The sequence below is a fragment of the Panicum hallii genome, chromosome 9 (assembly GCF_002211085.1).
Source record: "Panicum hallii strain FIL2 chromosome 9, PHallii_v3.1, whole genome shotgun sequence".
In the NCBI taxonomy this organism is placed as follows: domain Eukaryota; kingdom Viridiplantae; phylum Streptophyta; class Magnoliopsida; order Poales; family Poaceae; genus Panicum; species Panicum hallii.
In genome coordinates this window covers 11,310,369-11,337,268 of record NC_038050.1, presented here as the reverse complement: position 1 = coordinate 11,337,268, position 26,900 = coordinate 11,310,369, and the positions used below count along the sequence as shown (strand labels likewise).

Sequence of the window (26,900 nt, the reverse complement as noted above, 5' to 3'; positions counted from 1 at the left end):
TGCTCTTTTTTTTACCTCCTCTTGCTATCTCTTCTCCAACAACTCCTTCCGCTCCGCATCCCACTCCTTCATTCTACGCAAATACTCCTTGTCCTCCTCTTTGATCTCAGTATCAATCCACTGCTCAAAGTCACAAAGCGGAGGAGGAATCTGCAAAATATTCAATTGTTACACACTTGCTATTACTCATAAAGCATATATGATTCTATATGATAGCAAAAATATTATAAAAAATAAATATTCTTACCAGCAATCCAATGCGGATCTGACAAAGAGTAGGGTCAAACACATAATTTTTATTCATCCAATACCTGTGGTTATATGATTCCTCTTCATTAGACTTGGCTACCTTGCAAGGATTACCACAGAAGTACATCGGCACAGGAACATCACTAGGCAATGGCAAACAAGTGAAGGCTGTTCCCGTCATCACCTTTGATTTTCTAGATTTACTACACCTAAACATCTAAGGTTGCATATTACACATATTAATAACTAAACCCTAAACCCTAAGCAATTACACTAAATAATACACATAATATAGACCAAATCAATACATAAAAATTGAGGAGGGGAGAGAGGATACCTTGCTCTCGAAGATCTATAGATCAAATCAAAATTTTCAAGGTCAAACACGTCGATTGATGAGGTTGGGCGGGTGGGGGAGAGATAGAAAAATCGACACGGGTAAGAACAAAGGGAGGAAGTCTCGGACAGGGGAAAGTGATCTTGGTATATTGGCTGCCAGCTCGGCGCTAGAGCCTACGACGCCGAGCTCGGCACCATAGACCCTGGCGCCCAGCTGGCTGCCACGTCGGCGCTAGTTAGGCAGGGCATGTGACATCTCGACATCATGAATCATGGTACGAAGACATAGCGGCATGGATCATGGCGCCAACCCGCATGGTCCAAATGTAGAAATAAATCTGTTAGGGATCCAAATGTAATTTTTTTCGCGAAAAAGGGCCAAAATACCCCCTGCTTCTTTCAAAAGACCACACCAAAAGCGCCCAATGCAAAACGCTGTTAGAGTAAGTATAATAGCAGTGCAAGCAGACTGAATGCTGAGGTGGAGAATAGAGGAGATGAGAGAGAGGGAAGCGGGCTGTAAGGGTAGTCCCAACCTTTCTATTAGGATGGTGTTCATAGAATTAATGAGACTGTTATGTAAGAAAAATTTGATGTGGCGTGAGAGTTAAAGAGGAGAGGGAGAAAAAATATGGAAACCGAGTCGCATGGACGACACTGTTTCGGCGGCTGTTCCAAGACGAAGAAACCAACAGAAGAAACGCGTTGGGCTGGACTCATCGTTTCTTCCCTCCGCATTTTCCTCGCCTCTCGATCCGCTGCGCCGGTGCCTCCGCCCGCCGCCCGCCGCCATGCTCACCGCGCGTGTCTGCTCCTCCTGCACGCGAACCTTTCCCGCGCGCCAGAGCCCTGAATTTCTTTCGCGCACTTCCAAATCCTATCGGCACCAAAGCTCCATCCCTCCATCCATATATCTCGCCGCCCCAATTTTTCCCCATTCACTCACTGAGAAAGAAATCGTCCAAATCCCTCTGCTTGCCAGCTACAATCAGCAAAACCAGTCACCAATCCTTAGTTCCCGTGGAAGAACTCCTCCCCAAGCCGTGTGCAAGGATGAACCCAACGGGACCGAAGAAGCATCAATCGAGATCCTGTCGGACCGTCGTCGAATCGGCCGCCCTTGCTCCGGCTGTCGATGGTGCTGCAGGAGCCGACGGTGCTCCTGAAACCAGTGCTGCTGTTGGTGGTGCTGCACGTGCTAGCGGTCCAGTCGTTGGTTTTCCTGCCGCCGGTGCCACCGGTGCTCATCCTGCCATGTGGTCAGGATCCTCTCGTGGCAGCTCTGAATGGTACGTGCCTTCTTCAAATTAATGTTTTTTTTTCACTTCAATGACATGCTCTGCTAGGTAGTTCATGGTTGTTGTCTCATATATCCTGCAATGTTTGTATATACGTACTCTTGCTAGTATACTGATGCATCTCCTGCTAGTCTGTTTCTTAGCTATATCTTTTGTTTCTCAAATCTTGAATGGGTCTGTTTTGAAACATACTATATCTTAGCTATATCTGATTGGAAACATACTACCAGCCACCTCTTAATTTTGCTATTAATTTCAAGTTGTATCCACCAGGTGGTTTCGTGAATTTTGTCCAGGGTACTAAGTTTCCACCGTTTACCCAACCACATCCATTTGTGAACTATCCTAATGGAAGTCAGCTACCTGAAAATTTCCATTTTGTTAGTGGAACAACAAGCCATTCTACCATGCCACCAACAGATGGATGTTCTAAAGGGACTCCATCACCAACCGGGAGCTCAGGTACTGCACAAATGGGATCACAAGATAGAAAAACAATTGATGTTGAGGATGATGGCACCATACAGCCTGCTAGATCCAATGGTCAGTCCAATGTAAGATCGATTGCAAGATCCACTGCTACACCAGATGCTAGATCAGATAGGAGATTGAATTGGTCAATTGAAGAAGATATCAGATTGGTAAGTTAATTCTCTTTATTTATCAAGGCTTGAGTTTGTATGCATTCAGAAGTGTTTGCATTTTATATTAAATGTTTATTCTTTTCTTTACTGTAGGTTAGTGCTTGGCTGCACAATTCAATTGATCCGGTTGATGGAAACAATAAGAAGTCAGATCAATATTGGTCAGATGTTACTTCAACATATAACAGCAGCACAAAGTGCAACCGTATGAGAAACCGGAACCAACTCAAGCTACGTTGGGAGCGCATTAAGAAACCAGTTACTGAATTCAATGGCTGCTATGCAAGAATCACTAAAGTACATCAAAGTGGCATGAGTGACGACCAAAAGATGGATCAAGCAATGCAGCTATATGCCTATGAACATAGTGACAGGCCTTTCACCTTGTTGCATGTATGGAGAATAGTACGGCATGAGAAAAAGTGGTCTGCATATGTGAAGAAACTTAGCAAGGAAAAGAAGAATAGTAAACCTTCTGACCCAGCTCATGTTGTGAATGTCGACGATGCTACAAAGCAGCGTCCTATTGGACATAAGAAGGCCAAAGATGAGCGGAATGGAAAACGGAAGGAACCAGAAGCTATTTCTGCTATCAGTGATAAGCTAGACAGGTTCATTGAAGCAAGTAGCAAGGCTGAGAAGATTGTAGAGGTGCATGAAAAATTGGCAAACAAGAAGCTAGAAGTAGCCAAGGAACAAACAAAGAGTAAAATGATAGACCTTTACAGGGACTTATTGTGTCTTCCAACAAGTGATCTTAGTGATGAAGCAAAGGCTGAGAGATCCAAAGCATTGGAGTGCATGACATTGGCCCTATTTGATCAAGAAGGGGCAAGGAAAGATGATGAGTGTGCTTTTGGTATTTTGCAATCTCGCTTTAGTATTTTGAAACGACCTGCACGTCTATTTGATCAAGGGGACCTTGAGAATATCATGCTAGCTTGTATCATCCTTCACAACATGGTAATTGAAGATGAGAAAGATGTGGAGCAGATTCCTCTTGATTTAAATGAGACACCAAGCACGTCATCTATTCAAGAAGCTACAATGTCCCAAGGACATAACCCAGAGATGGAACAAGTGATAGAAAGAAATGCCATTATTCGTGATCGTACTGCTCATAGACAACTTCAATCAGACTTGATTAAACATATCTGGCTAAAGTTTAGGAATTCAAGTTAATTCGGTGATTGTGCATCATTTAAAGTCTAGTTTACAATCTGTGTGTCACATATACTACTTCATATATAGCCTAGTTATAGAAGTTCAACTAAATAAGTTGTCATTTTTTCCTCACTGTGATTTGTCTACTTATTTTGATACTGACTTCTATTCCTTTTTCTGCAGATCAAGTCCTGATATTTTGGTGTTGCCTGCGCTGCTTGGTGGATGAGCTGCTCCTATTTTCTGGATGGATGAAGTGCTCCTGTCCACTGATGTCATGAGACTACCTAAATTATGATATTTATGTTCCTTTATTTTGATGAACTGCTGTATGAGACTATCAGTTTCAGTCATCACTTTGTTACTTTGTTATCTACATAACTGCTTATTTATCTTCAAGTTAGTTGGTGTCAACATGATATGCTTATGTGCACCTGGTGTCTTTTTTATTTAAGTAAGATGGATGCCAATGAATATTGCCACAACTGTGTTCGTTGCATGACTTGCCACAGCTAATCCTCCTATGTTAACGTTACATGCAAAGATCTATTAAATTCTCTTCCCCATGGAAATCACTATAGACACTATGCAATGAGGAGGTAATGTCTATACACATTTATTGATCTCTCTCTCCTCTTGGCACTACCCATAGGCACCATGGGTTGGGACAGCCGGCTTTGATAAAAACTTTGTAAAAGAAATAAATGGACCATGTATTATTAATCTTGCTCTTAGGAGAGGGGTTATTAAGGAGGAATAATTTCCAAGTTCAGTGGCATGTTTTCAAAACTTTTGGTTGCAGTTGAAATCTTCTGGATTTTTCAACTTTGTGATGAAAATTTCAACAGGGAGGAAGGAGAGAGGATTCAACTCAAAATAAATTTATAACACACTGATGAGCTGACGTTTTCCTTGAAACAAAATGGGGGATTGACCGCGACATGCGTCTTGGGTATTATTTCCTCCATTTTGATAGGCGGGTTAGCCAACTCTGCTACTTGGTAGGATTGTAAGAGCATCTCTAAAAGTCTAGTCAAATCTCGCTTTCTATATTCTCATTTATCTATCCATTTAGCCAATATTCTCTCTATATTTGACTACGCTCCAACATACTAGCCAAATCAGACTCCATATTGAAATGTCTCCACGTCGATTCGTTTTCTCGGGCGGCATTCCCGAACTACGAGGATTGCCGGCGATCAAGAGGCATACTACGGTGTTCAGCAAGTCGAGGCACACGTGGTGATGCACTTGGCGTGGACAGAGGATGGCCGGAGCTCGCCGGAGATGAGGTAGAATGCGGCGGCACAGGCTGTTGGCGTGGCCACGGTGGCGCATCGGCGGCGAAGCGAGTTCCTCGCCAAATGAGCTGCGAACGCGGAGAGTTAGCAGAAGCACCATGACCTACTCGTCGAGGCGAACCCATTTTGGGTATTGGTTGGCCCCATTTTGAGAGTTGGATGGGGGTTCACTGTGCTGCTAGGGCGGCGCCATGCCCGGTGGTGACGGAGCTCTGTCGCGCTTCCTCTCCAGTGGCGCGCGTGGCTAGCCGGTGGTGGGATTCGGTGGAGGTCCTCGTGGGCTAGCTGTGGTTGCGAGGAATCGGGTTTTGGTGGGCAAGCTGGGAAGAATGAAAAGGGGCGACGAGCTCTGTTCCGGGTTGGCAATGGCGAGAGAGGCGGCGATTCGCCGATGCACGGCTCCTTCGGTGGGGGACTCAGCGCGGGAGGGCGGGAGAGGCGTGCGCCGAGCGAGATGGCGAGGTGGACTGGCTCGCGATCTTTGACAAGCGAGGGGTACTGGATGCCGAGTCCGATGGCGACAGGACGGCGATGCCGAGCCTGTTGGATGACGATTTTACCGATCTTTTTACTGATCCCATCTGGGATAAAGAGGCTGTTGGAGTTGCTCTAAGTCATACCTATTTAACTTTGGCCATCAACTTATAAAGAAATTAACTTCATCAACTTATAGAAAAAAATGTAGATTGACAATGTAAGATGATTGATGCTTCGATCATGAAAAATAATTTCATAACATACAATTCTTTCAATTCTATATAAATTGCTAGTCAAAGGTTTATAATAAAGACCGTGTCAAAGACTTGTACAAGGGATGGAATAAGCAGTACAGGTTAGCCATTGTGTTTCTGCATGAGCTCCATGTCAGGATAGATCACTCCAACGGCTGTTTGTACAGTTCGGCTGTCAAATCAGCCCAATTAAGCGCACACTTTTCTTTTTCCTAGGAAGGAACAGACCAGGGCCAGCTAATGTTACCATGCTGGATCATGAACTTTGCAGAGGGGCTGTTTGTAGTGCCGCCTAACCCGCCACAGTGTGCCTAACTTGTGACGCTCAAAACGGCCGCCACACCTGCGGCGGAGAAAGTGTGGCGCGCCGTGGCGGGTTAGGCGGCACTCCAAACAGCCGGGTAACAATCGTCCTCCATTTTTCTGCCCAGGCAGCCCAACAACCATTTATGTGCACCTTCCATTTTTCAACTTTGTCCAAACAACTCTACTCCGGCGACCCTTTCGCCGCGAGTACGTGCACGCACGTCTTCCGGCCGCCGCCACCAGCGACTGTTTATTTTTCCTTTTCGAACAACAGCTGCCTTTCCTCCATTTCTTCCAGCAAACAATTGCTTCCGCCGATCATCCACCACCCGAGCGCTCCCGCCAAAGAACACACCACGCGACTACCCAATGGCGCCGCCGCAGCCCGCCGGGACGATGGTACCGTTACCGTCAGCGGCGGGATGGTCGGCGTCCGGCTTCGTCGCCGCCGTGCTTGCCCGCCTCATCCGCAAGGGCCTCGAGCTGCTGTCCGAGCTCGACGAGGCCGCCGCGGGCCACCTGCGCCGCCTCGAGGGCCTCCTCCCGTCCGTGTGGCGCGTGCTGGACGCCGCAGACGCGGGCGCCGTGGACCTCGGCGGGCGCGCCGTGCAGGACCTGCTCGACGCCGCCTACGCCGCGGACGATGCCCTCGACGACGTCGAGTCCGCGGCCCTGGACGCGGCGGGAGACGGGGCGAGCGCCGGGGAGGCCCGCCAGCCCGCCACCACCGCGGCGCGGAAGCCGCGCAGCCCGCTCAGGTTCCTGCTCTGCTTCAGCCCGCCGAGAAATGCAGTAGCTGGCGGCGGCGGCGGCGGCCACGGCAAAAGCTCCAAGGCGAAGACCAGCGGCGTCGATCTGCACGGACTGCGAGAAGCACTCGAGACCATGGCGCAAGCTGCGTACAGGTGCGCGTCCATGTACGAGCACGTCGTGCCGCAGAGGAACTATGCCACGGTCGTGTCGGGGAAGACGGAGGACGCGGCGGGGGAAGCCGAACAGGACGACATCTTCGGGAGGGAAGCCGAGGTAGAGCAGATCTTGCAGGACGTCAGGTTCGGCGACGACCCGCACTACCGCCTCGGCATCGGCGTCCTTCCTGTCACCGGCCATGCCAGTGCTGGCAAGACGGCGCTCGTGCGGTTCATCTTCCACCACGAGGTCGCCAGGGCTGAGTTCGCCGCGCGGATGTGGGTGCACATCTCCGGCGTGTTCCGGCTACAGGAACAGCTCATGGATCAGATGATCCACGCAGTTGCCGGCCAGGGTCGTGACGCCGATGACGCCAGGGAGCTTCTGCGCAGGGAGTTGACAGGCAAGAGGTTCCTGCTTGTGCTTGATGGCATCACCAACGTCGTCGAAAACCAGTGGGGAGATCTGATGGAGGTGCTGCGACCGGCTGCTAGGAGGAGCTTGATCATTGTGACAACTCGATCTGAAACTGTTGCGAAAGCGATAGGCACAATGCCGGTGTTAACCCTGGGTCCTCTAGGATCTGATGATTACTGGAAGATGTTCAAGCATTTTGCATTTGGCAGCACAGAGGATACCGAAGAATGCACTCTTTTGGGGGACGACTGGGACGACGTCGAGGAGGATGAGGAGGAGTTGTCACCGATGGAGCAAATTGCTTCAGAGTTAGCAAAGAAGATGGCCGGCCTGCTGCTACCAGCGCAGGTGATCGGTCGGGCGCTGTACTTCCAGCGGGATGATGAGGATCACTGGAGAAACGTGCTGGAAGACGAGCTGTGGGAGAGCCAAGATGTCTGCGGGATCTCACCGGCATTGTGGCTGAGCTATCGCCACCTCGATCCCCGCCTCAAGCAGTGTTTCGCATATTGTGCAGTGTTCTCAGATGACTATGTGTTCAGAAAGGAAGAACTGGTGAACATGTGGGTAGCACAGGGACTGATATACTCTGATCGTGCGGGCATGAGGCTGGAGGACATCGGCGGTGAGTTCTTTGATGAACTGGTTCATAGATGCTTCTTTCAACCTATTGGAGGTAACAGATATGTCATCCACAATTCGATGCAAGAGCTTGCACGAGCAGTGGCAACAAGCCGATTCTTCGTGATCACTGAAAGCTCAGGAGAAGTCCCACAGGAAGTTTGTCACCTGACGATCGGGACGAGTAACCTGTCCAAGCTGAAGAGTGATTTGGAGTTGCAGATGTCACCTTCCCCTGATCATCATTTCCTGAACCGAGTTCGCACAATTCTGTTCCAAGCAGATTTCAGTGAGTCAGATGATTTTCTGGATGTTTTGGCTCACATTTTCTCCATGGCCAAGAGCATGAGAGTCCTTGGCCTGTCATGCGCAAACATAACATATTTGCCTCCAGAGATCGGCCAAGTCAGACACCTCCGCTATCTCAATTTATCACGAAACAAAATAATTGACCTTCCAGAGACACTATGCCAGCTTTACCACCTCCAAGTCCTGGATGTCAGCAGCAATTCTCCTTCTTTGCATCCTCCCAATGGCATTACAAGTTTGATTCACCTGAGGCATTTGTATGCAAGTGAGGTGTTCCTTTCAAGCATAGGTGACATAAAGAGTCTGTCAAATCTGCAAAAATTGGATGTACTCTGTGTTGGTGGTAGCATGCCCAAAGACACCTTGCGACAAATGACTCAACTGCGAGGCAAACTTCACATCAGGGATCTCCGTCAGGTTGATGTTACTGAAGTCAGCAAGGGCATGCTGAAGGGAATGCAGTACCTGAATGTGCTACAGTTGTCATGGAGTAGCTGTGATGGCCAAACCAAAGAGATTTCCAAGGATGAAGAGTTACTTGAGTGCTTGCAACCACATGACAACCTAAGGAATCTGGAAATTATGGGCTATGGAGGCATCAAATACCCGTCTTGGATGAAGACCTCCGGTTCCCTGTCGAACGTGACATCGTTGTACTTAATTGACTGCATGAACTGTAAGACCCTGCCTCCCCTGCATGTTCTGCCAAGCCTTGAGGTTCTGGAGATCAGAAGGATGCCTTCTATCACCAAAGTGAGTGCTATTCCTCAACGATCAGACCAAGAGTTGTTTCCGAAGCTCAAGAGGCTTGTCTTCGAAGGCATGCCGCATGGCGCAGAATGGTTGACAGGGAACTCAAAATCAAGAAGTATGGCATTTCCATGTCTTTGTGAGCTCGAGATAAGGAACTGCCCAAAGCTGACAACCTTTCCTGATATTCCCCTTTCACTAACTGTTATGATCATTGAGAATGTTGGTCTCGAGACGCTACCAGGGATCATTGACAAGCAACCATCAACAGAAGAAGCCTTGGAGGCAACATCAAAAAATGGAAGGTGGACATCACGGCTCACTAAATTACAAGTTCATCAGTGTCACAGTCTGAGGTCTCTAGCAACCAGCCTGCTTCAGCAGCAGCACCTCCTGAAGTCCCTTGAGATTCTTTCAATCAAGAACTGTGACAATGTCATCTGTGACATCCCAGATGGGTTCAAAGATCTTACAGCGTTGAGGGATATCTCCCTGTATGACTGTCCCAAGATGCTTGTCGACAAGTTCCACACGTCTGTGCGAACAATGGAGATCAGTGAATGCTTTGTTGCGCAGGGTGGATGGGTGGACGAGGATCCAATCCTCTTCTCGGTTTGGAACCTGAAAATAACAGGGTGCTCCCATGTAAGAAGTGATCAGGTGAGGAAAATAGAGCAGTTGGACTGGTTGGGCTCCCTGCTCAATGTGTACATCCTTCACATAGAGAACACACTGCTCCTGAGATTGAGCATGTTCAACCAGCTTCCTTCTCTTGAGATCCTAGAGATTGATGGATGTGACACATTCTTTGCTGATTTATCTGACTTTGCGTGGCTTGAGAAGCTGCAGGTTCTCAGCATTAGAAACTGTAGGGAAATGTGCGGGCTTCCAGATAATCTATGCGCGCTTCCTGTTTTGGAAGAGCTGTGTGTAGAGAACTGCCCGGCTATTGAGGCATTGCCGGAGAATGGCCTGCCACCATCTCTAGAAAGACTTTCAATCTGCAATTGTGGTTCTCGGCTGATTGAGCGGTGTCTTGATGATGAATTTGACAGGCCAAAGATTGCAATGGTCGGTGTAGTTTACATTGATGGACAATGTGTCCGACCAAAATGAGTTGACATGTAATTTTCCTTTCAGATCATACATAGGCTGCTTCACAACTATGATTCGCCATAGCCCATAAGTCTTTACATCATACACAAGAATGATTCCTGCAGTGTACATGCCAGTGATGAAAATGATACTATATGATATGCTTTTGCTATATCTGAACCTTAGTTCCTTAGTACTCTTGGACTGCTCTTTGATGTACAAAATAAAATTCTGCAGAGTAAGTCTTGTACATAAACTGTTGCTGTTCTGAAGGATATCCTAAATATATTGCCAAAAAGCAGTAGGTTGGTGGGTTGATGTTAGTGTAAATACATAGTCGTAATCCTGAAAAGCTACCAGACATATTAGTAAATAGGAAAGGACATTACTGAAGGAAAATGCAAATGGGCACTTGCTTTTCATCTAAATAACGGTCAACATCACTGACTTGCTTTTTTTCATAAAAATAGAGGTATTTAACTATTTGTCATCCTTACGGATGGCACTCCTTCGAAAGCCACTCTTATTTCTTATTTTGGCTTCTACATATTTGTCACTGCTCTTTGCGCGAAGCTAACTATTTGCCAAAATCGCCGATGTAGCACGCCAGGTAAGCTGACCAGCATGGAGGGAGCACGCGAAAAGACCCCGTGCCCCTACCTTACCCCAGTATATGTTGTTCCCTCCCCTTCTATCTCTATGACTTGTGGGACCCATCTATCTTCTTCCACCTCCAGGAACACGCGCATAAACCAAATATATAGAAATACGTAGAAGCTAAAATAAGAGCGACTTCCGACGGAGTGCCATCCGTAAGGATGGCAAATAGTTAAATAAAAAACACGAACACTAAAAAACATGAGATTGCAAGCTTTAAATTTCAATTTTTCTGATTTCAACGCTGTAGGAATTAGATGCGCCCCCATCTTATATTACTACGGAGAATACAGGACCACCGACCTACTAAGGCATTACTGACCTCATTCTTGCATTCAGAAAAGAAGCAAAATCAACACATACTAAGGGACTTTCCGGAGAGGGAATTGGGATCCATACCGTAGGCTTTAATTCCAATCATAAGCCCTTGCCATTTTGCCAACATCTGAGGCTGGACAAAAGGGCAATTGCTGCATCACTGAGATTGGGATTGCCGCGGAGGGGGGGTGGGGTATCAAGACCGTACTTGCTCCCTATATGGCTGGCGGATGACGCGAACTCTGCGCCCAGCAACCTAAGATGCTTTGCCGTCTTGCAACGACCGGGCTTGAATAGCCGCCGCCGGCGACCGTGCGGCAAGCTCGCCGCCGGTCCTGTTCCGGAGCCCGGCGCGCCCGGCGCTAGCCGCCGCTTTGCTTCTGTTGTGTTGTGTGGGTGACCCGCGGTTGTGAATCTGAGCGGGCCGTTCTATTATGGGCCTTCAACTCCGTTCGGCCCCTCTTCTTCGTTGGACCGTTACTGCACGATCAGCTCAGGCCCACTGCGTCAAGCGATGGTCCTTTATTTGTATTGGGCCTGCAGAGTGATGGTTAGGAATTCCGTATAACTACTATTCAAATTATCTGACATATATACTGCTCTTCTTAGACTCGAAACCATTATCTGAAAGATCATATAATTTGAGTCTGATATTTGGAAAAACCTCATGATTTTGAATTTGATTTTAGAGGAAAATTGTCATGTATCCAAAATTCGCTCCGAATCATGTCTGCTTGCAGTTGTACTCTGGTACGTGGAAGCAAGGCAAGGTATAAGCTGTAAGCTCGACTTAAAACCGCAAGCAAAATAATAAGAATTAGGAAATCCCCATTGGATTACAAGCTATAAGCTCATCCAATCCAAGAGAAAACGAAAATTCTATTGCTCAGTGCAAACGGATGAAAATCCTAGCGCGCGACGCCGCGTCGCGTCGGATCATCTCACTTGGACGCTGCCCTCTTCTGGTACTGCTCCTTCACCCACTTGATGCCGCTGCTCGTCCCGGACTTGACCTTGTGCGCCCCCACCAGCGCCGCAGCCTTGGCCTTGACGAGCCCCCCCGACGCCGCCGCCTTCACGTTGCCGGCGACCGTCTTCTTGTTACCGTCCGCCTTGCCGCCGCCGCTGCCCCCGTCGTCGCCGCCGGAGCCCCACTGGTCCGCCCATGTCGGCGCGTCGCCCTTGGAACCCATGGAGGAGCTGCAGGTAGAAAGAACAAGCGAGGAGACTCTGCTTACGGAATCTACCAGAACGGAAGTTGCTGACCTCAACGGAAAGATGAAAAACGAAACAGCTTGTGGAATCTAAAGATATGAACTTTTTTCGAACAAATGAAAGATATCAACTTAGAGGTGCAATTACACATGCAACGTCGAGAAATCTGACAATCCTCTTCTTCAGAAAAAAAAATGATATCTGACAATTTGAAGATACCTTTTCCTTCAGTAGACGATTTTTGCAGTATCTTGCTCCAAGGATAAGCAAGCAGCAAGCACGGCTGAGGTCTTAGCTTCTGGCCGCTCGTGTCGCGCAGGCATGTCTTTTATACACGGGTCGCAGGAGCAGAAAACTTTTGGCTTTGCTTCGCCAGCAGGAGATGGCAAGGATGCCGATGCTTTGATTTCCTTTCGGGACAGAATATTTACTCCGCGTTGTGCTTTTCTTTCTACCCCTGGTATGGATAGAACAAATTCATTGGATCCTCTGGGCTCGTGAGCTGTCGGCCTGGCCCGAGCCGTTTCTGCCAGTGCTGCTGCATGCCCAGGCCCAACTGTCGCCGCCTCTGCTGGTTCCAGTGCTGTAGCCAGGCCGGGGATGCCGGGTGGGGACACCCTCTTGCCCCAACGGTAAAGGGGAAAGCAAAGGAGAAGCTAGAGAAGTATCCAGGGTTATTCGAGTCCCATGGAGAAACGATTTACTAGCATCGATGTCGTGCATTGTGCTTGTGCTACTTAGCTGGGGTATGTTCTAGGGCTTGAGTGAAAAGAGGTCATGCATTGTGTTTGTGCTCCCCAAAATAGGGAATCTTTATCTTCGATAAGGGGCATTTTTTCTTCCGACTTTTGGTTAGAAGCAGAGGTATGAGTTTCTCTTTTCTTTTTGACGAAACTTGAGGGGTTCTCCGGCCTCCTACTGGTTATGTGTAGAGTTATGAGTTCTGTATGATTGAGAGATTGTAGTGTTTTGTCTAATTAACTGAGAGCTTGTTTGTTTTGGCTTTTGTTGTCTTCTACTATTCAGACGCCAGAAGCGGAAACAAACACCACAACTAGTGAGCTGACTTTTGAAAAGTCGAAAAGCTATCTTATTATGAGGAAATGAACCAAAAACTGAAAAGCTAGTTAAGAGGTACTTTTCTTGGTTTGCTGAGAGGTTCAAATTTTATTAGAAAAGCCAAAAATTAGAAGCCAAAAGTCAGAAAAGCAGTTTTTCAGCCAAAGGCCCAAAAGCTTCAGCTGAAACAAACATGCCCTAATATTGTACTGCATGTCCTCAACAAAGTCGTAGTGCTCGTGATATATACTTTTGTAGTTTTGTGGTCTTGTAGTGTTTTCCGAGGTTTCTTAGTAATGTCCTAATATTGTACTATATGTCCTCAAGTATATCAGTACCACGTTGTTTTGCTCCATTTTGTCATGACCATCTAGCATAAGTATGAAAGCTTTTAGTCATTCGGTGAAAAAGAAGGCTTTCTGTTCTACTATACTTTAGGAATGAACGAGTACAGATCCTTTCGTGGCATCAATCTTTTTTATGTCAGCACGAGGGGCAAATCCCTGCTGATTATAATATATTTAAAGGGAATAAAGTATGTACAACCAAGAAAAAACAAAAGAAGAAAAAACCAAAATACCAATAAGAGGCTGCTTCTAGCAGCCATTCTGTGATGCTTCCCTTTTCTCTATGGATAACCAAGGTAAATTCATTCAAAAATTTCCTTCTCACTGTTGTGATTGTTGGAGATTGCTGGTTGAAGATTAAGTCATTTCTCGAACTCCAAATATTCCATCCCATTAAGATAATGACTTCCATGAAGAAGGGAGTGGATTTGATAGTGTGTTTCTTGGCATGATCAGAGATATGCTATTCTTCATCGACATTTCTTAGATTTCATATGAGATTCCGACCTTTAGGACCTGACGACGGGGGACCGACATCATCTTCTCGCCATTTCTTGAGTTCTTTCTAAGAAATGAGTATAGGTAGTTGACAACAATCTTCTTAAGGAGCGAGGAGTGGGGTTTTGCAACCACCTCACTCTCTCCAAATATGTACACCACACCCTTGTCCATCTCTTCAAGGATAGCCTGTTGCTCCTGTTGAATCTTCATCATCTCTGCTACGTTCATCTTATCTTCCTGACACAAAATTAAACTAGTATCAGTGCTACCATTATCGAGCACAAAATAAATGGATACCGATAAAACAAACTCATATTTAGATAAGAATCATGCTATAGACTAGCCACCTGAAATTGTGTAAAAAGCTTGCTCTTTCCACTAGGTTGCCTTGTGTGCTCTGAAAATGACTCGGCCGGTGTGAGCATTTCCTCAGCATATACTGCCTTTACTGAGGGTTTTTCATGGGTGCCAAAGCTCTCAGCACGACAGCTACGGTAGCTGGATGACTGCATCAGCATTGGCTCAGAACCCACACCGTAGAGGTTGACATCCCGGATGTAGTACTGGAGATACTCTACAAGTTTACCAACAAAGTCCTTGGCCTCCTCGAAGGGGTCTCGGTACCCGTATCGTGCCACGCATTGGAACACCTTGTAATCTTCTCTGTCTACCTGTCTAAAGAGGAAGCGCTCTGACATGTCAACTGATGGAACTGGCAAGTGCTTCATGGAGACGAAAATGAGCACTGAATGGATGGAAGGGATCTTCTCAATCAGGTGAGGGAACACCGGTGGGATGCCCTGAACCAACTCATTGTAGAAGAGGCCTATCCCAGGGACTCTCTGAATGTCACGGCGCCCGAGGAGTTCTTTCACTTTGTCTCGGGGCACAGAGTGCTCGAGCTCAAAACTGTATTTCTTCACGTGCACATAATGCCATACAATCATCACTGCCATCAGGACTGCTGACATCGCCACGGGCACATACGCGCCGTGCGCAAATCGATACAGGATAGCGGATAGGTAGATTAACTCCGATGACATGAAAACGATGAAGAACACCGCAATCCACCATATGCTGATCTTCCATATTAGGAGCATCACTATTGTCAGCAAGAGTGTTGTGACGATCATCACAAGAACAACACATATACCTGCATGGACCCAAGGAAGAGACATCATCACACTTTTGTAGCTAGATTTAAACATGTGGACATAATTGAGCTTAACTGTTGAAACAGAAAAAGAATGCAATTATAATGAGAAATTCTTAGGATCTTACCATGAGCTTCCCCAATGATGACGGTTGTCTTGAAGCCGATCGTGACAAGGCAAGCGCCCAAGCAGAGCAAGTAGTTAACTTCAGGGATGTATAACTGGCCTGAGTATTGCCTTGAGGTGTGCAGTATCTTAACCCTCGGAAAGCAACCGAGTGTTTGGGAATGGGAAATGGTTGCAAAGGCACAGGATATCATGGCTTGGCTTCCAATGATCGACGCCGCTAACGCGAGGATGAATGTTGGCCAGAATAGTGAGACTGCATCCAAGTGGGGTTAGATATTATGACCCTTGGTAAAGAATTCAGCTTTATATATATATATATATATGTACAAGTGAGATATCACGTGGATTTTACACATACCTGGAGTTGATCTGTAGAAAGTGTTAGCTACATCCTCTGGGTGTACTCTCAAGTATGCTGCTTGCCCAATATAAGCGAGTAACACTGATGGGACTAAACCGAAGCCAAAACTTAGCTGAAGTGGAGGAAAGAAAATGTTATTCTGATATACTTTTTATTGTAAGAGTCTAAGAGATGAGTTTATTATATTTAATCTAATTTATATGCTTCTCACATAAGATCTTTGATTCTTACTAATGCCAAAGCATTTACACACCTGAATTGATCTGATGCTGAAGTATCCTAGATCAGAAAAAAGGGCTTCTGTGCCTGCGAGATTTGCACAATATTTTCTCAGTATGTGTATATGCTTCGGTGCAGAATCTTCATTAGAGAGCAATAACAACTATTGTTCCGCAGGGCAGTACTTGTTTACACACAAAGTAGTGGTATACCTGTGAAGCAGAGGAGTATGCCACCAAGGGAGACCCATCCTTTCTTCTTGTTCCTTCTGAAGTAGTCGATGATGTATTTCAGGTTGAATGCCCTGAGTGCACCCGTATCATACTTTATCAGGTTGTACACCCCAACTCCCCCAATGAGGAGAAGCCAAAGCAGGATGACCGGGGCGAATAGGTAACCGACTTTGTCAGTCCCGAACCTCTGGATCGCGAACAACACCACCAAAATTCCCACAGTGATCCAAACTATCTCATCTGTGGAAAATGTCATAGGTCACTGTCATGCATGCACATCGTCTACTTCATATGTCCTATGAAACCACTCATGCCATCTTTTCTTCTAAGTGCATTTTCAGGATTTATGGTACATGGCAAATGTCAGTCGCGTGTTTTTCTAGAGGTTCACAAGTCCTCTGAAAGTGCCAAGATAAAACAGAATGTCCTTGTCCATCATCGTCCCTATCAAATTGTTTGGAGAAAAATATTTGTGAAAATAATAATTCACAGAGGCCGACCGACCTTTTTCCATGATACGATTACTATGAGTGGTGCTAGAGCGAATAGCGTGTGCAAAGATTGTTCTACTGAGTACCGAGGTGTGTACATTCACACCGTTATGTGCTAGAGCGAATTGCTGGATGTGTGCAGTTCAAACAGGCAATGAATCTTGTTCATCTCACTGGGCTAGATGACAACAACAACGATACTGGCGCCACAACCACATAAAAACTTCTTAGGCTGGACCACACAAGTAACTGCAAACGGCGACAGTTCACTCGAAGTCTTTGATCAGTTGCCTAGATGGTCGGCGGATTTGAAAATCGATACCAGAGGCCTGGAGAGTCATTTTGTAGTAGGTTTGCATATTTTCTTTCTGTAGAGTCATCCATTACCCTTAAATATGGGCATTTTCTTTGGTGATAGACTAAATCCAATTGATGAATACATTTTTGTGCATTTAAAAATTGTCTCGATCGACCAAACTATTTTTTTCCTTCAAACATAGACAAGAAAAATGGATGGTAATGGTGTAACGACCGCATAGATTGGCTGGACCATTAATTGCTAACAATGACAGCCTTCTCCAACTCTTCAGTTTGTTCCTTGGTGGAGATGTCATACTCATAAACAGTACAAGCGTGTGGAAATAAAATTAGGACTTGAGATTTTTCTACTGTGACAATATTCTGTCCCTACTTCGACTTCGACTCAAGGGTTTGTTACATGAAAGTGAATCTAGCATGACCTTTGAGTTCTTTTTTTTTTCTCATACCTGTTGTAAGATAAGGTGCCTTTTCTTTCAGACCGCCAACCGCAGAGAGAACTGGCACGTTTTCAGGGAAAAAAAGTATGTTAACAGGCTATGCAAACTAGATTCCTTTGAATTCACTCAAGATAATGGCAAACGATAATAATGTACTGAAGATTCTACCTGAAATCGCAGGAGTTAGGATGGCGTCGCTGATAACCATGGCGGTGGCGAGCATGGTGAGCAGGAAGAGCGAGATCTTTACGGCCTTGTTGGTCTCGAGCAGCTCCTTCATCCACAGTGCTCTCCGCAACGTCGCGGGCGGCTCGCCGCTGTTGTACTTGTTGGAGACGAGCTCGTCCTCAGCCTGCTGGTTTGGGATCAGGCTAACCTTCGCGTGGCGCGAAATCAGAGTGTAGAGCGCGAACGTCCCTCCTGAAAAAAATATGAAGGAATCGATTTTCTTTGAGGTTACTGTTTGCCTGTTTTTACTACTTTTCCTTCTGTGTTTACTAATTTTCTTGTATATAGGAAAAATATTATATTAAAGCATGCACACAACAAGGTTAGTTACTGACAAAAAAAGGTTATTACTGATTAGCTACTGACCATCGCCGTCGTCGTTGGCTCGGAGGGCGATGTAGACGTACTTGATGACGGTGAAGAGGAGGAAGCTGTAGATGATGAGGGAGAGCGCGCCGAGCAGGTCGTCCGGGTGGCCGACGCCGTCGCGGAACGTACTCGAGTAGACGAACAGCGGCGACGTGCCAATGTCGCCGTACAGGATGCCCACGCACTGGAACGCCAGCCGCAGCGTCCTCGCCCAGCCATCCCGCCCGTGGCGGCTCGCGCCCGCGGCTCTGGTCGCGGCCGCGTACAGGGAGTCCTGCCGCCGCATCGCCGGCGGCGCGTCGTCGACCTCGCTCTGCTCGAGGTCGACGACGACGATCTCTTCCTTGCTTCCGCCGTCACCACCAGCAGGTTGGGCCATACCTGATACTGGATCTCTGCTATGGAGTCGCAGGAGCTGTCCGATCGAGCTAGCACAGTAGTGGTCGCACTTGCTGTCCGAGCTCTAGCTAGAACGAGCTCAAGAGCCTTGGGCTCCCTTTTATAAGCTCTCAGCAGGCCCCTCCACGAACGAGCCTGCTGCATGCATCTTTGACAACTCGTCCGAACTACTGAACCTTAACTCTCCGAATCGTCACAGAATACCTCATCGACAGGGCTAGCTGTCTCGATCGTCAGTCAGCTCACCGTGCCTGTGGCAGTCCATCGACGATCGCAGCAGCTGTTGCAGAAGCCGCTCGATTGAGTCGACGTACGGCATTTATCGCTCGTTGAATCTCCGACGAGGCGTTGGGATTATTCAGCCAACCGTTTCGTTCCCTAATTCCTACACGTCACGGAACGATACTCGTTGCATCCTCGTTGCTTATTCGTCGTCAGAAGTTCAGAACATCGTAGTTCTACTACAGTTTACAGTTTCTTTGTGTGGCAGTCAAAGCTTGCAGTGTCGCGCGCGGTAGGCGCGTTCGCGTCGCTGGTCGGGCCGCGTACGCGCCAAGGAATCGCCGCCAGAAACACGAAGCTCTCGATCAGTTGAGGCCTGCCCGGTTGGCGTGGCGTCGGCAGTTACATCAGTTGCGGTCGATCGTGACAGGGAAGACAGGGAGTACTACCGAATCGTTTGTCGCCTTGCTTCTCCGAGTCACCGGTTTCATACGCGAGCGCGTGCGCAAAGGATGGAACACGTACGTTTCTTTTGGCAACAAAATCGCCACAGCGCATCTGATCAAAGCTACTGAAATTACGTGCACACAGTTAGGAAAAACTGAGCCTGCAAGGCTGATCGGACTCCAAACTGGGCGCACTTTCAACGTCATTTTTCTAGACCTAGCTACGACAGGTGACATACAGGTAAGCAGACCTGCTAATTGAGGTTAGATAGATCAGTTTTCAGCATTGTCCAATTCAGGGCAGTTCCTACTTCGTAACTATTCTTTGAAGGAATTGGTTTTGATTGCTTCTTCTATCTGCTTAATAATTAGTAAAAGTATCATAAATTATGTCCTAGTCCTTATGCCCTAGCTAGTCCTTATACATGTCGTCTCTTCTAGAGATCGCAAGATATGATACGTCACCTAGTTCGTAGATCCCAGACTTGGAGAAGTGTGCAGCCAAGAGCAGATAGACAGATCTAACGTTGAAGTAGTGTAGCCTCGATGTTCAAACCCATATGGTCAAAAACGAGAGGCAATGCACAGCTGGTGCAGTGAAACATGACGTCGATGAGTTAACCAGTCAATATAGCAATATAGTTAACGAGCATTCTGAGCAGAAATGTACACGTCAGAGCTGGAGTTCCTTGTACACGTACTTTCCCCTTTCGGTGGGAAGGGTCAGGTTTGGAAAAAAATAATTCAGCAGCTAGAATCACTACATAGCTTCTTGTTTAACATTTGGATGTATCTACTTATGCTAATTATTAACTTTAAATTACTAGTTAATCAACTTAAAAGATGTAAATATTATAAATTCATAAGCAAAAATTGGAGGGTGGGCTGCTGCTCGCCAACTCATCTTCAAGACTTATTTTCATTTTCCTAATGCTTATGCTTGGTTAGTGATCCAATAGAGAAATATGTTGGAGGTGAGAGCTCTAGACTAGAACATCTCATCAGGAGTGGGAATATAAATAAAGGGCAGCTTCCAGGCCATGTACCATGAATCTTACTTGTTTAATCTAGTTCCTCCAGGGTTTGACAAAATCGTGATGTGCTCCTCCGGTCCTCCCTCATTTTTCGGATTCTCTTGATGTTTAGAAAATTTTAAAAGAATTTTTGTTGGCTGGTTTTGGCTCCTGTTTGGAAGGCATTTCTCTTGTTGGATTTGAGTCCCGGCCTAGGACGTGTGGGAACACCATAATCATCTTTTGATCCATTTTCCATACATGTAGATCGAATTTGAACTTTTCCCAAGTTTCGCTGTTTTCTGTGGTTTTTCTCAACTTCACAAAATCAAAGGTGAAGTTTTGATCATTTCAGAATCATCTTTGGGTCAAAGACTCAATCATGTCACAGAGATGCTTTCGTTCAATTTCATGAAGATTTGAGTCATACATAAGCACGTGAGTATTATTTCTTTCACATATAAGGCATGAAGGTCAAAACGACTCCGATCCCCTCCTCCTGAATCACTGATTTGGATTATATGTAACAGTTTCTACCACCTGTAGTAACTCAACATATAACACTTATATCTCATAGGTAATTCCAACCTTGAGTAGTTGGCCTCGTGGAATCGATAGCATCTTCTCTCCATTCCTTGAGTTTTTCCTTAGGAAGCTATATGCGTAGTTCACAACAATCTTCTTTAATAGGTTTGAGTGAGGCTTGGCTACCACTTCGGTCTCCCCAAGTATATAAATGACACCATTATTCACCTCACTCTGGATAATCTTTTGGTCTTCTTCAATCTTTAGCATCTCCTCTACATTCATTTTTCCTCCCTGTTACAAAAAATAGGTAATGAATCAACACGCCACATACAATTAGAAGATAATTGATAATAAGAATAATTTTTGTTAACCAAATAAGCTATTCAGGTATGAATAAATCACCTGTAAATGTGTCCAGATATTGCTCATACCCACTGGATGCATCGTGAGCTCTGAGAAGGACTGTATTGGTGTAAGCATTTCTTCCGCGTAGATGGCATGTCCGGAAGGCTTCTCCTTGGAAAAGCTGTCCATGTGAGCGCTATAATCACTAATCCTCAATGGCTCACCCAACCCATAGAGGCTAATGTCCCTGATATAGTATTGGAGGTGCTCAACTAATATTTTAACGAATCCATTGGCCATTTCGAGCGTGTCACGGTACCCGTAACGGGCCACACAACGGAACACCATTAGCTCTTTAGGCTCCACTTGTCGGAATAGGAAGCGCTCTGAGACATCAACGTGTGGAATTGGCAAATGCTTCACGGTGATGAAGACAATAACTGAGTGAATGGTAGGGATTTTCTCAATGAGGTGAGGGAATATCGGTGGTATCCCTTGCACCAACTCAGTGTAGATGAGACCGAAACCTGGAATCCTCTTTAGGTCCTGCCGCTCGAGGATATCCTTCACCTTGTCACGGGATACAGTATGCTCAAGCTCGTACTTGTAACGCTTGACATGCACGTAGTGCCACACAATCATGATCATCATAAGAACCGCTGAGATTGCTAATGATAAGTATGGTCCATGGATGAACTTGTACAGAACTGCAGCTGTGTAGATGGACTCTGTGGACATGAAGACGATGAAGAAGATGACTATCCACCAAATTTTTACCTTCCATACGAGGAGCATCACTATTGTCATCAACAATGTTGTGATTATCATCACAAGGACCACACAAATTTCTGCGTAAAGATTCATAGGAGACAGATTGTAAATTGCATCTATCAAATGTGTATAAACATACATTTCTTTTAGGAGTAGTGAAAAGAAGGATTAGGATATATATTTTTAGAAATCTTACCATGCGCTTTAGCAATGAAACCAGTCGTCCTAAAGCTTAGTGTCACTACACAAGCAGATATGCAAAGAAATATATTTACTTCAGGGATGTACATCTGGCCTGAATAATGCCTTGATGTACGCAGTATCTTGACGCGCGGGAAACAATTAAGTGCTTGTAAATGCGACATAGTTGCAAAGGCACACGAGACCATAGCTTGACTTCCAATTACTGCTGTAATGAGTGCAAGGACGAATGTTGGCCAAAATAAAGAGCCTACAAGTGCACATTAGGTTAATTAGTTTTGTGATGGAAAGTTAAGAACTATACAGTTGGATACTTTTATGGGTTACATACTTGGAACTGAATTGAAGAAAGCATTAGATATATCCATGCTCATGTGTTTCCTCAGGTATGCTGCTTGCCCAATATAGGTGAGCAATACCGATGGTAATAAACCAAATGTGGAGCTCAGCTGAAAGACAAGATAATAAGTTAATCATTATTTCTACTATTACAATATTTGTATCACAGGCATATAAGCAATGGAACTAGTTAACCTTAGATTGGGTCAACTGGTTATTCATGATGAGAAGATTAGAAACAAAACAATAATGTAAAATTATAGTACATTGCATACATAGTAATCCAAGGTGTTACCATTTTATCATGTTTCTCTCTTTTCCTCTCCTCAGAGCTACCAAGTCAAAGTAGATGAAAATAACTTAATGGAAAATATATTTTTCCTACAACTAATATTTTTTGTTTGGCATCGTAACAAACACTTCTAATTTGTATCTTACTTTGCACAAAAATGATCAAAATTTTCTGTACCTGGATAGATCTGATGCTGAAGTATCCCAGATCAGCAAAAAGAGCTTCTGTGCCTGTCACACAAGAAACATTCTACCAATTCAATGAATAGCACATGTTTCAAAAATGTAAATATATTGTGTATTTATCAGGAATATTAATGTTCCAATCATTTGATTATGTTCTTTCGACATCATTTCGTGATATTTTTACATATAATTTCATAGTTGGACAGCTAGATATATACACTTCACAAATCAACAAAAGTTACTTGCTAATCTCGTGGGGGCCATGCAGTTCATGTACAAACATTTAGCCATCACAAGTTGCTTGCTCATGCCGGTTCATCAGACATACTGGCGGATTATTTGTATGTGGAAAACGTGCAGTATGAAACCTACAGAAGGAGGCTTTGACTCTGGTTATGCTAGTGCCAAAAACGAACGTTCTCATGTTTCATCAACAATATTCAAGAGAATTCTTTGAGAGCATTTGGGCTTGTAAAATATAATGGAAAACTAAGCAAAATCTACGGCTTCTTTTGGCATGTGTTTGTACCTGTGACACAAAGTAGGATTTCGCCCAACGAGACCCATCCCTTCTTTTTGGTCCTTCGGAAATAGTCGATGATATATTTTGGGTTGAAAGCCCTCAAAGTCCCAATATCATAGTTGATTACGTTATAGATCCCAATACCGCTGATGAGAAGAAGCCACACGGTGACCACCGGTGCAAATGTGTAACCAATTTTGTCAGTCCCAAAGCGCTGGACCGAGAAGAAAACCACCAGAATCCCCACTGTGATCCACACCTCTGCATCTGCTGAGAGGTGACAATACCAGAAATTATGTCTAGTGGTAGTTGTGAAGCTGCGAATGCATGCGCTAGATGTCAATGTTGCTTGGATTGAAGCAGCACTTTTAACAATTATAACTCAAGCTCGTGGCGAACAAATATTTAGATGTTTCTTCCTTTTCTCTAATTGATTGCGATAGAGTCTGAACTTGCTATAAATCAATACTGGGTCCATCCTTAACTTAGAAAGAAAGAACAAAAATAATTGATAACAGGCGATCTTGTGGACTAGTTTGCTTGACCAATTCAATCAGTCAGCATTAGTAGTTAACTAATTTTGGGTGCACTCTCTGAGATTTCCTCGAAAGAGAACTAGGCACTGAAATAGGTGACGCAAGACCGTACATACGCCAATGTAGAAGGATGACAATTCGCAGCAAGCAATTTATGTCACTTGACTAAGCAAGCAAATTACGCGTTCTACTATGACTTCTTCCTTCTTGTTCTTTGCATCTAGGAATAGCTAGCTTTCTCTAGATATTAACTTGCTAGTTTTACCTTTTGTGAGATGAGGTGCTCTCAACTTCAGACCGTTGACTGCCGCCAGAACTGTGAGCCACAAATATATTGAAATAAACATGCATGTGAGGTCACCAAAGATACAACGAAATTTTGTTTTGTAAGCGTCTTATGCAACAATAATCTGTTACCGGAGATTGGAGGGTTCAGCATGCAGTCGCTGATGGCCAGCGCGGTCGCGAGGATGGTGAGGAAGAAGAGTGAGATCTTTGCCGCCTTGCTCGTCTCCAGCAGGTTCTTCATCCACTGAGCTCTCCTCAGCGTCGCCGACGGCTTCGGGTGGTGCTTGTATCTCAGCACGAGCTCGTCCTCGGCCTGTTGGTTTGGGATCAGGCAGATCCTCGCGTACCGCGAGATCAACGAGTAGAGAGCGAAAGTTCCACCTGAAGGAACAAAAAACCCCAAAACATGCAGCTCCTTGTCAAACTTTTGCAACTCTCCTGGCTACAAGAAGAGGCCGCCGCAGGGATCGACGAACGCACCGTCCCCCTCGTCGTTGGCGTAAAGCGCGATGAAGACGATCTTGACCATGGTGAAGAGGATGAAGCTGTAGATGATGATGGAGAGGACGCCGAGGACGTCGTCCGGATGGCCGACGCCTTTCTTGAAGGTGTTCGAGTACACGTACAGCGGCGAGGTGCCGAGGTCGGCGTACATGATGCCGACGCACTGGAACGCCAGCCGCAGCGTCCGAACCCAGCTCTCCTGCACAGAGGCATGCACCATCACTACGAAGATCATAGGAAATCCGATCCAGTTGCTATCAATTCCAGCAACAGGGCTTAGGGTACGGCAGAAGAACATCAAGCTGTAGCTGTTCATCTGCCATGCTCATGGATCCATGCCTCATCAAAAACCAAACTGATCGATCAAGCTAATCCAGGCATCTGTGTCACTGTGTGTACCTGTCCATGGTGGCCGGCGTGATGCGCCGGCCTCGTGGCGTCGCGGTACAGCGAGTCCTGCCGCAGCGAGTTCTCCGGCGGCAGGTCCAGCTCCAGGTCGCTGCTGTGCGGCACAATCTCCAGGCCACCGCCGGCACCGGCATGGGCCATCTTCGCCGCCGGCGTCTTGCTCGTTTGCAAGTGCCGTACAGGTATGGAACCACCTTTGTACGACGGTCACGCCGTCCTTCGCTACAAGCAGCTGCGAGTGCAGTGGATACGCTGTTCTTTGATGGCACCATGGGGACTCCTTTTATAGCCAACCTACGTGTACGTCGCCTGCGCAACTTGTGCTCTCTTTTTTCCCATGTTTGCGGCTTGGTCGCAAATTGGGAACTCGCCAATTTATGAAGAACTTTGATTTGATTTTTATTGGATAATTACCGAAAAGGGATTCTAATTAATGCTCACAACTATGCCCTATTTATGTGAAAATAATAGTGTTAAATATCTGTGCAATTAATACTTGCAAAAATATTCTCCATGGAGCCTTTTTCGCTCTAGTCGTCTCACCTAAGCTTGTACTTCTGGCTGCTCTGCAAGTCACAAGGCGGCGGCTGGGGAGCCCGTTTCTATGGAGACTCTCGGATGTTCAGGTGTTTCCATTTTTGCAGTGCACATCTGAGAGTAGAGCGGTGGTAATAAGCTAATAAAGAACAATTTTTTAGTAACGTGAGGAGGATCCAATAGATACTTTTTTTAATAATGGTAGATTATGGTAATTTAGAAGCAATTAGATCCAATAGCTATCACTATAAAAAAGGTTGAGTCTACAAAGGTTTTTTTTCTTATTGAAATATTTATGATTTACCTGTTTTTCTAGCACGTATCTTTGAATATTAAGATGGACCTTAAATATAAGTCCATGCTTACTAGCAGTTAACGAGCTTTGACTTTTTTTTTTTACTTTTGGGAAACATAGCAATATAACATACACATACGCTCATCCCTATGAATATGCGCACACAACTCTACCCCTATGTATATATGGCCATACGGCCTGCATGGCCCAACACGACACGGGCCCGGTTTGGACAGGGTACGGTTAGGCACGACCCGACTATGCCTGGGAAGCTAACAGTATCATGCTGTGCCGGTCCACGGGCTGAGCCGGCGGCCCAGGCACAGCATAGTGGTGGCTTGACCGTGCCAGGTCAGATCGATTAGCCCGTCAAACACGGACAGCCAGACCACCCGTCAAGCCCGACCATCGTGCGTGCGCCGTCCGCCGGCCACCGCTGCACGCCCCTGCCATCCTCCGCCCGCCCGTGCATCAGCCACGGTCGCCACTGTGCGTGCCAGCCGTCCTCCTCCTGCCGGCTGTTAGCCTTGGCCGCACGCCCTGGCCTTCCCCGTCGCTCGCGCGCGGGTTGCTAGCTTCCGCCGCTTGCATGCGGCCATCCATGGCCGCCATCCTTCGCCGCCCCCATCAGCCGTCCCCTACCTCTCATGCGCTGGCCGCCAGCCTTTGCCGCGCTTGCCGGCTTCTCCTCCGTTGGCGGGGTAAGGGAAGGGGTGGCGGGGAGAGAGGGAAATAGGGGAAGAAAGAGAAGGGGGGAGAGAGGAGGATGGTGATCGGCCAATGATGGGCTCTTAGACAGGTTGAATCGTGCTAGGCTAAATATCATACTGTGCCTGGACCGGCACTGCGTGCATAGGTTCGGGCCGGCATCAGCATGACACTATTCCTATTGGGCC

At 46.2% G+C, this 26,900-nt stretch overlaps 5 protein-coding genes across 10 annotated transcripts; 2 read left to right on the top strand and 3 right to left on the bottom strand.

Moving 5' to 3' along the window:
- Window positions 1-1,227: 1,227 nt before the first annotated feature.
- LOC112877230 (glutathione S-transferase T2-like) lies at window positions 1,228-4,179 on the top strand. Of its 5 annotated transcripts, none has more exons than XM_025941465.1 (4): window positions 1,228-1,877; window positions 2,160-2,527; window positions 2,624-3,389; window positions 3,878-4,179. In XM_025941465.1, the coding sequence occupies exons 1-4, from the start codon at window positions 1,724-1,726 to the stop codon at window positions 3,973-3,975; spliced, it is 1,386 nt and encodes a 461-aa protein (XP_025797250.1). In that variant the 5' UTR covers window positions 1,228-1,723; the 3' UTR covers window positions 3,976-4,179. The 5 variants fall into 5 exon arrangements, with proteins under 5 accessions (XP_025797250.1, XP_025797249.1, XP_025797247.1 ...); XM_025941464.1 differs by having other exon boundaries at window positions 1,229-1,877; window positions 2,624-3,493; XM_025941462.1 differs by having other exon boundaries at window positions 1,229-1,877; window positions 2,624-4,179.
- A 2,222-nt stretch (window positions 4,180-6,401) lies between these two features.
- LOC112872767 (putative disease resistance protein RGA3) lies at window positions 6,402-10,411 on the top strand. The gene has a single exon (XM_025935823.1). It carries the CDS (start codon window positions 6,402-6,404, stop codon window positions 10,152-10,154), a length of 3,753 nt encoding a protein of 1,250 aa, XP_025791608.1. The 3' UTR covers window positions 10,155-10,411.
- Window positions 10,412-11,881: 1,470 nt separating this feature from the next.
- Window positions 11,882-12,703, bottom strand: LOC112875397. Its single transcript, XM_025939238.1, has 2 exons — window positions 12,543-12,703; window positions 11,882-12,308 (listed from the first exon to the last, which is right to left on the bottom strand). Exon 2 carries the CDS (start codon window positions 12,299-12,301, stop codon window positions 12,050-12,052), a length of 252 nt encoding a protein of 83 aa, XP_025795023.1. The 5' UTR covers window positions 12,302-12,308; window positions 12,543-12,703; the 3' UTR covers window positions 11,882-12,049.
- A 1,158-nt stretch (window positions 12,704-13,861) lies between these two features.
- LOC112875396 (potassium transporter 27-like) lies at window positions 13,862-18,707 on the bottom strand. Of its 2 annotated transcripts, none has more exons than XM_025939236.1 (9): window positions 18,170-18,704; window positions 17,744-17,995; window positions 17,585-17,635; window positions 16,306-16,566; window positions 16,128-16,180; window positions 15,872-15,986; window positions 15,512-15,766; window positions 14,578-15,383; window positions 13,862-14,467 (listed from the first exon to the last, which is right to left on the bottom strand). In XM_025939236.1, exons 1-9 carry the CDS (start codon window positions 18,549-18,551, stop codon window positions 14,213-14,215), a joined length of 2,430 nt encoding a protein of 809 aa, XP_025795021.1. In that variant the 5' UTR covers window positions 18,552-18,704; the 3' UTR covers window positions 13,862-14,212. The 2 variants fall into 2 exon arrangements, with proteins under 2 accessions (XP_025795021.1, XP_025795022.1); XM_025939237.1 differs by having other exon boundaries at window positions 14,204-14,463; window positions 18,170-18,707.
- Window positions 18,708-20,659: 1,952 nt separating this feature from the next.
- LOC112875366 (probable potassium transporter 16) lies at window positions 20,660-25,313 on the bottom strand. Its single transcript, XM_025939191.1, has 10 exons — window positions 25,164-25,313; window positions 24,741-24,963; window positions 24,390-24,641; window positions 24,238-24,288; window positions 23,443-23,703; window positions 22,906-22,958; window positions 22,429-22,546; window positions 22,093-22,347; window positions 21,183-21,973; window positions 20,660-21,071 (listed from the first exon to the last, which is right to left on the bottom strand). Exons 1-10 carry the CDS (start codon window positions 25,311-25,313, stop codon window positions 20,817-20,819), a joined length of 2,409 nt encoding a protein of 802 aa, XP_025794976.1. The 3' UTR covers window positions 20,660-20,816.
- Window positions 25,314-26,900: the final 1,587 nt, after the last annotated feature.

Excerpts from the sequence above, each read along its gene's own strand:
- LOC112877230 (XM_025941462.1), top strand. The coding sequence starts at position 1,724 with ATGGTGCTGCAGGAGCCGACGGTGCTCCTGAAACCAGTGCTGCTGTTG. Across the intron at positions 1,878-2,159 it reads TCTCGTGGCAGCTCTGAATG|GTGGTTTCGTGAATTTTGTC; the intron begins GTACGTGCCTTC and ends TGTATCCACCAG. Across the intron at positions 2,528-2,623 it reads TTGAAGAAGATATCAGATTG|GTTAGTGCTTGGCTGCACAA; the intron begins GTAAGTTAATTC and ends TCTTTACTGTAG.
- LOC112872767 (XM_025935823.1), top strand. The coding sequence starts at position 6,402 with ATGGCGCCGCCGCAGCCCGCCGGGACGATGGTACCGTTACCGTCAGCG.
- LOC112875397 (XM_025939238.1), bottom strand. The coding sequence starts at position 12,301 with ATGGGTTCCAAGGGCGACGCGCCGACATGGGCGGACCAGTGGGGCTCC.
- LOC112875396 (XM_025939236.1), bottom strand. The coding sequence starts at position 18,551 with ATGGCCCAACCTGCTGGTGGTGACGGCGGAAGCAAGGAAGAGATCGTC. Across the intron at positions 16,567-17,584 it reads GGCACCTTATCTTACAACAG|ATGAGATAGTTTGGATCACT; the intron begins GTATGAGAAAAA and ends CATTTTCCACAG. Across the intron at positions 15,987-16,127 it reads TCAGCATCAGATCAATTCAG|CTAAGTTTTGGCTTCGGTTT; the intron begins GTGTGTAAATGC and ends CCTCCACTTCAG.
- LOC112875366 (XM_025939191.1), bottom strand. The coding sequence starts at position 25,313 with ATGGCCCATGCCGGTGCCGGCGGTGGCCTGGAGATTGTGCCGCACAGC. Across the intron at positions 24,642-24,740 it reads CGCCAACGACGAGGGGGACG|GTGGAACTTTCGCTCTCTAC; the intron begins GTGCGTTCGTCG and ends TTGTTCCTTCAG. Across the intron at positions 22,547-22,905 it reads TCAGCATCAGATCTATCCAG|CTGAGCTCCACATTTGGTTT; the intron begins GTACAGAAAATT and ends CTTGTCTTTCAG.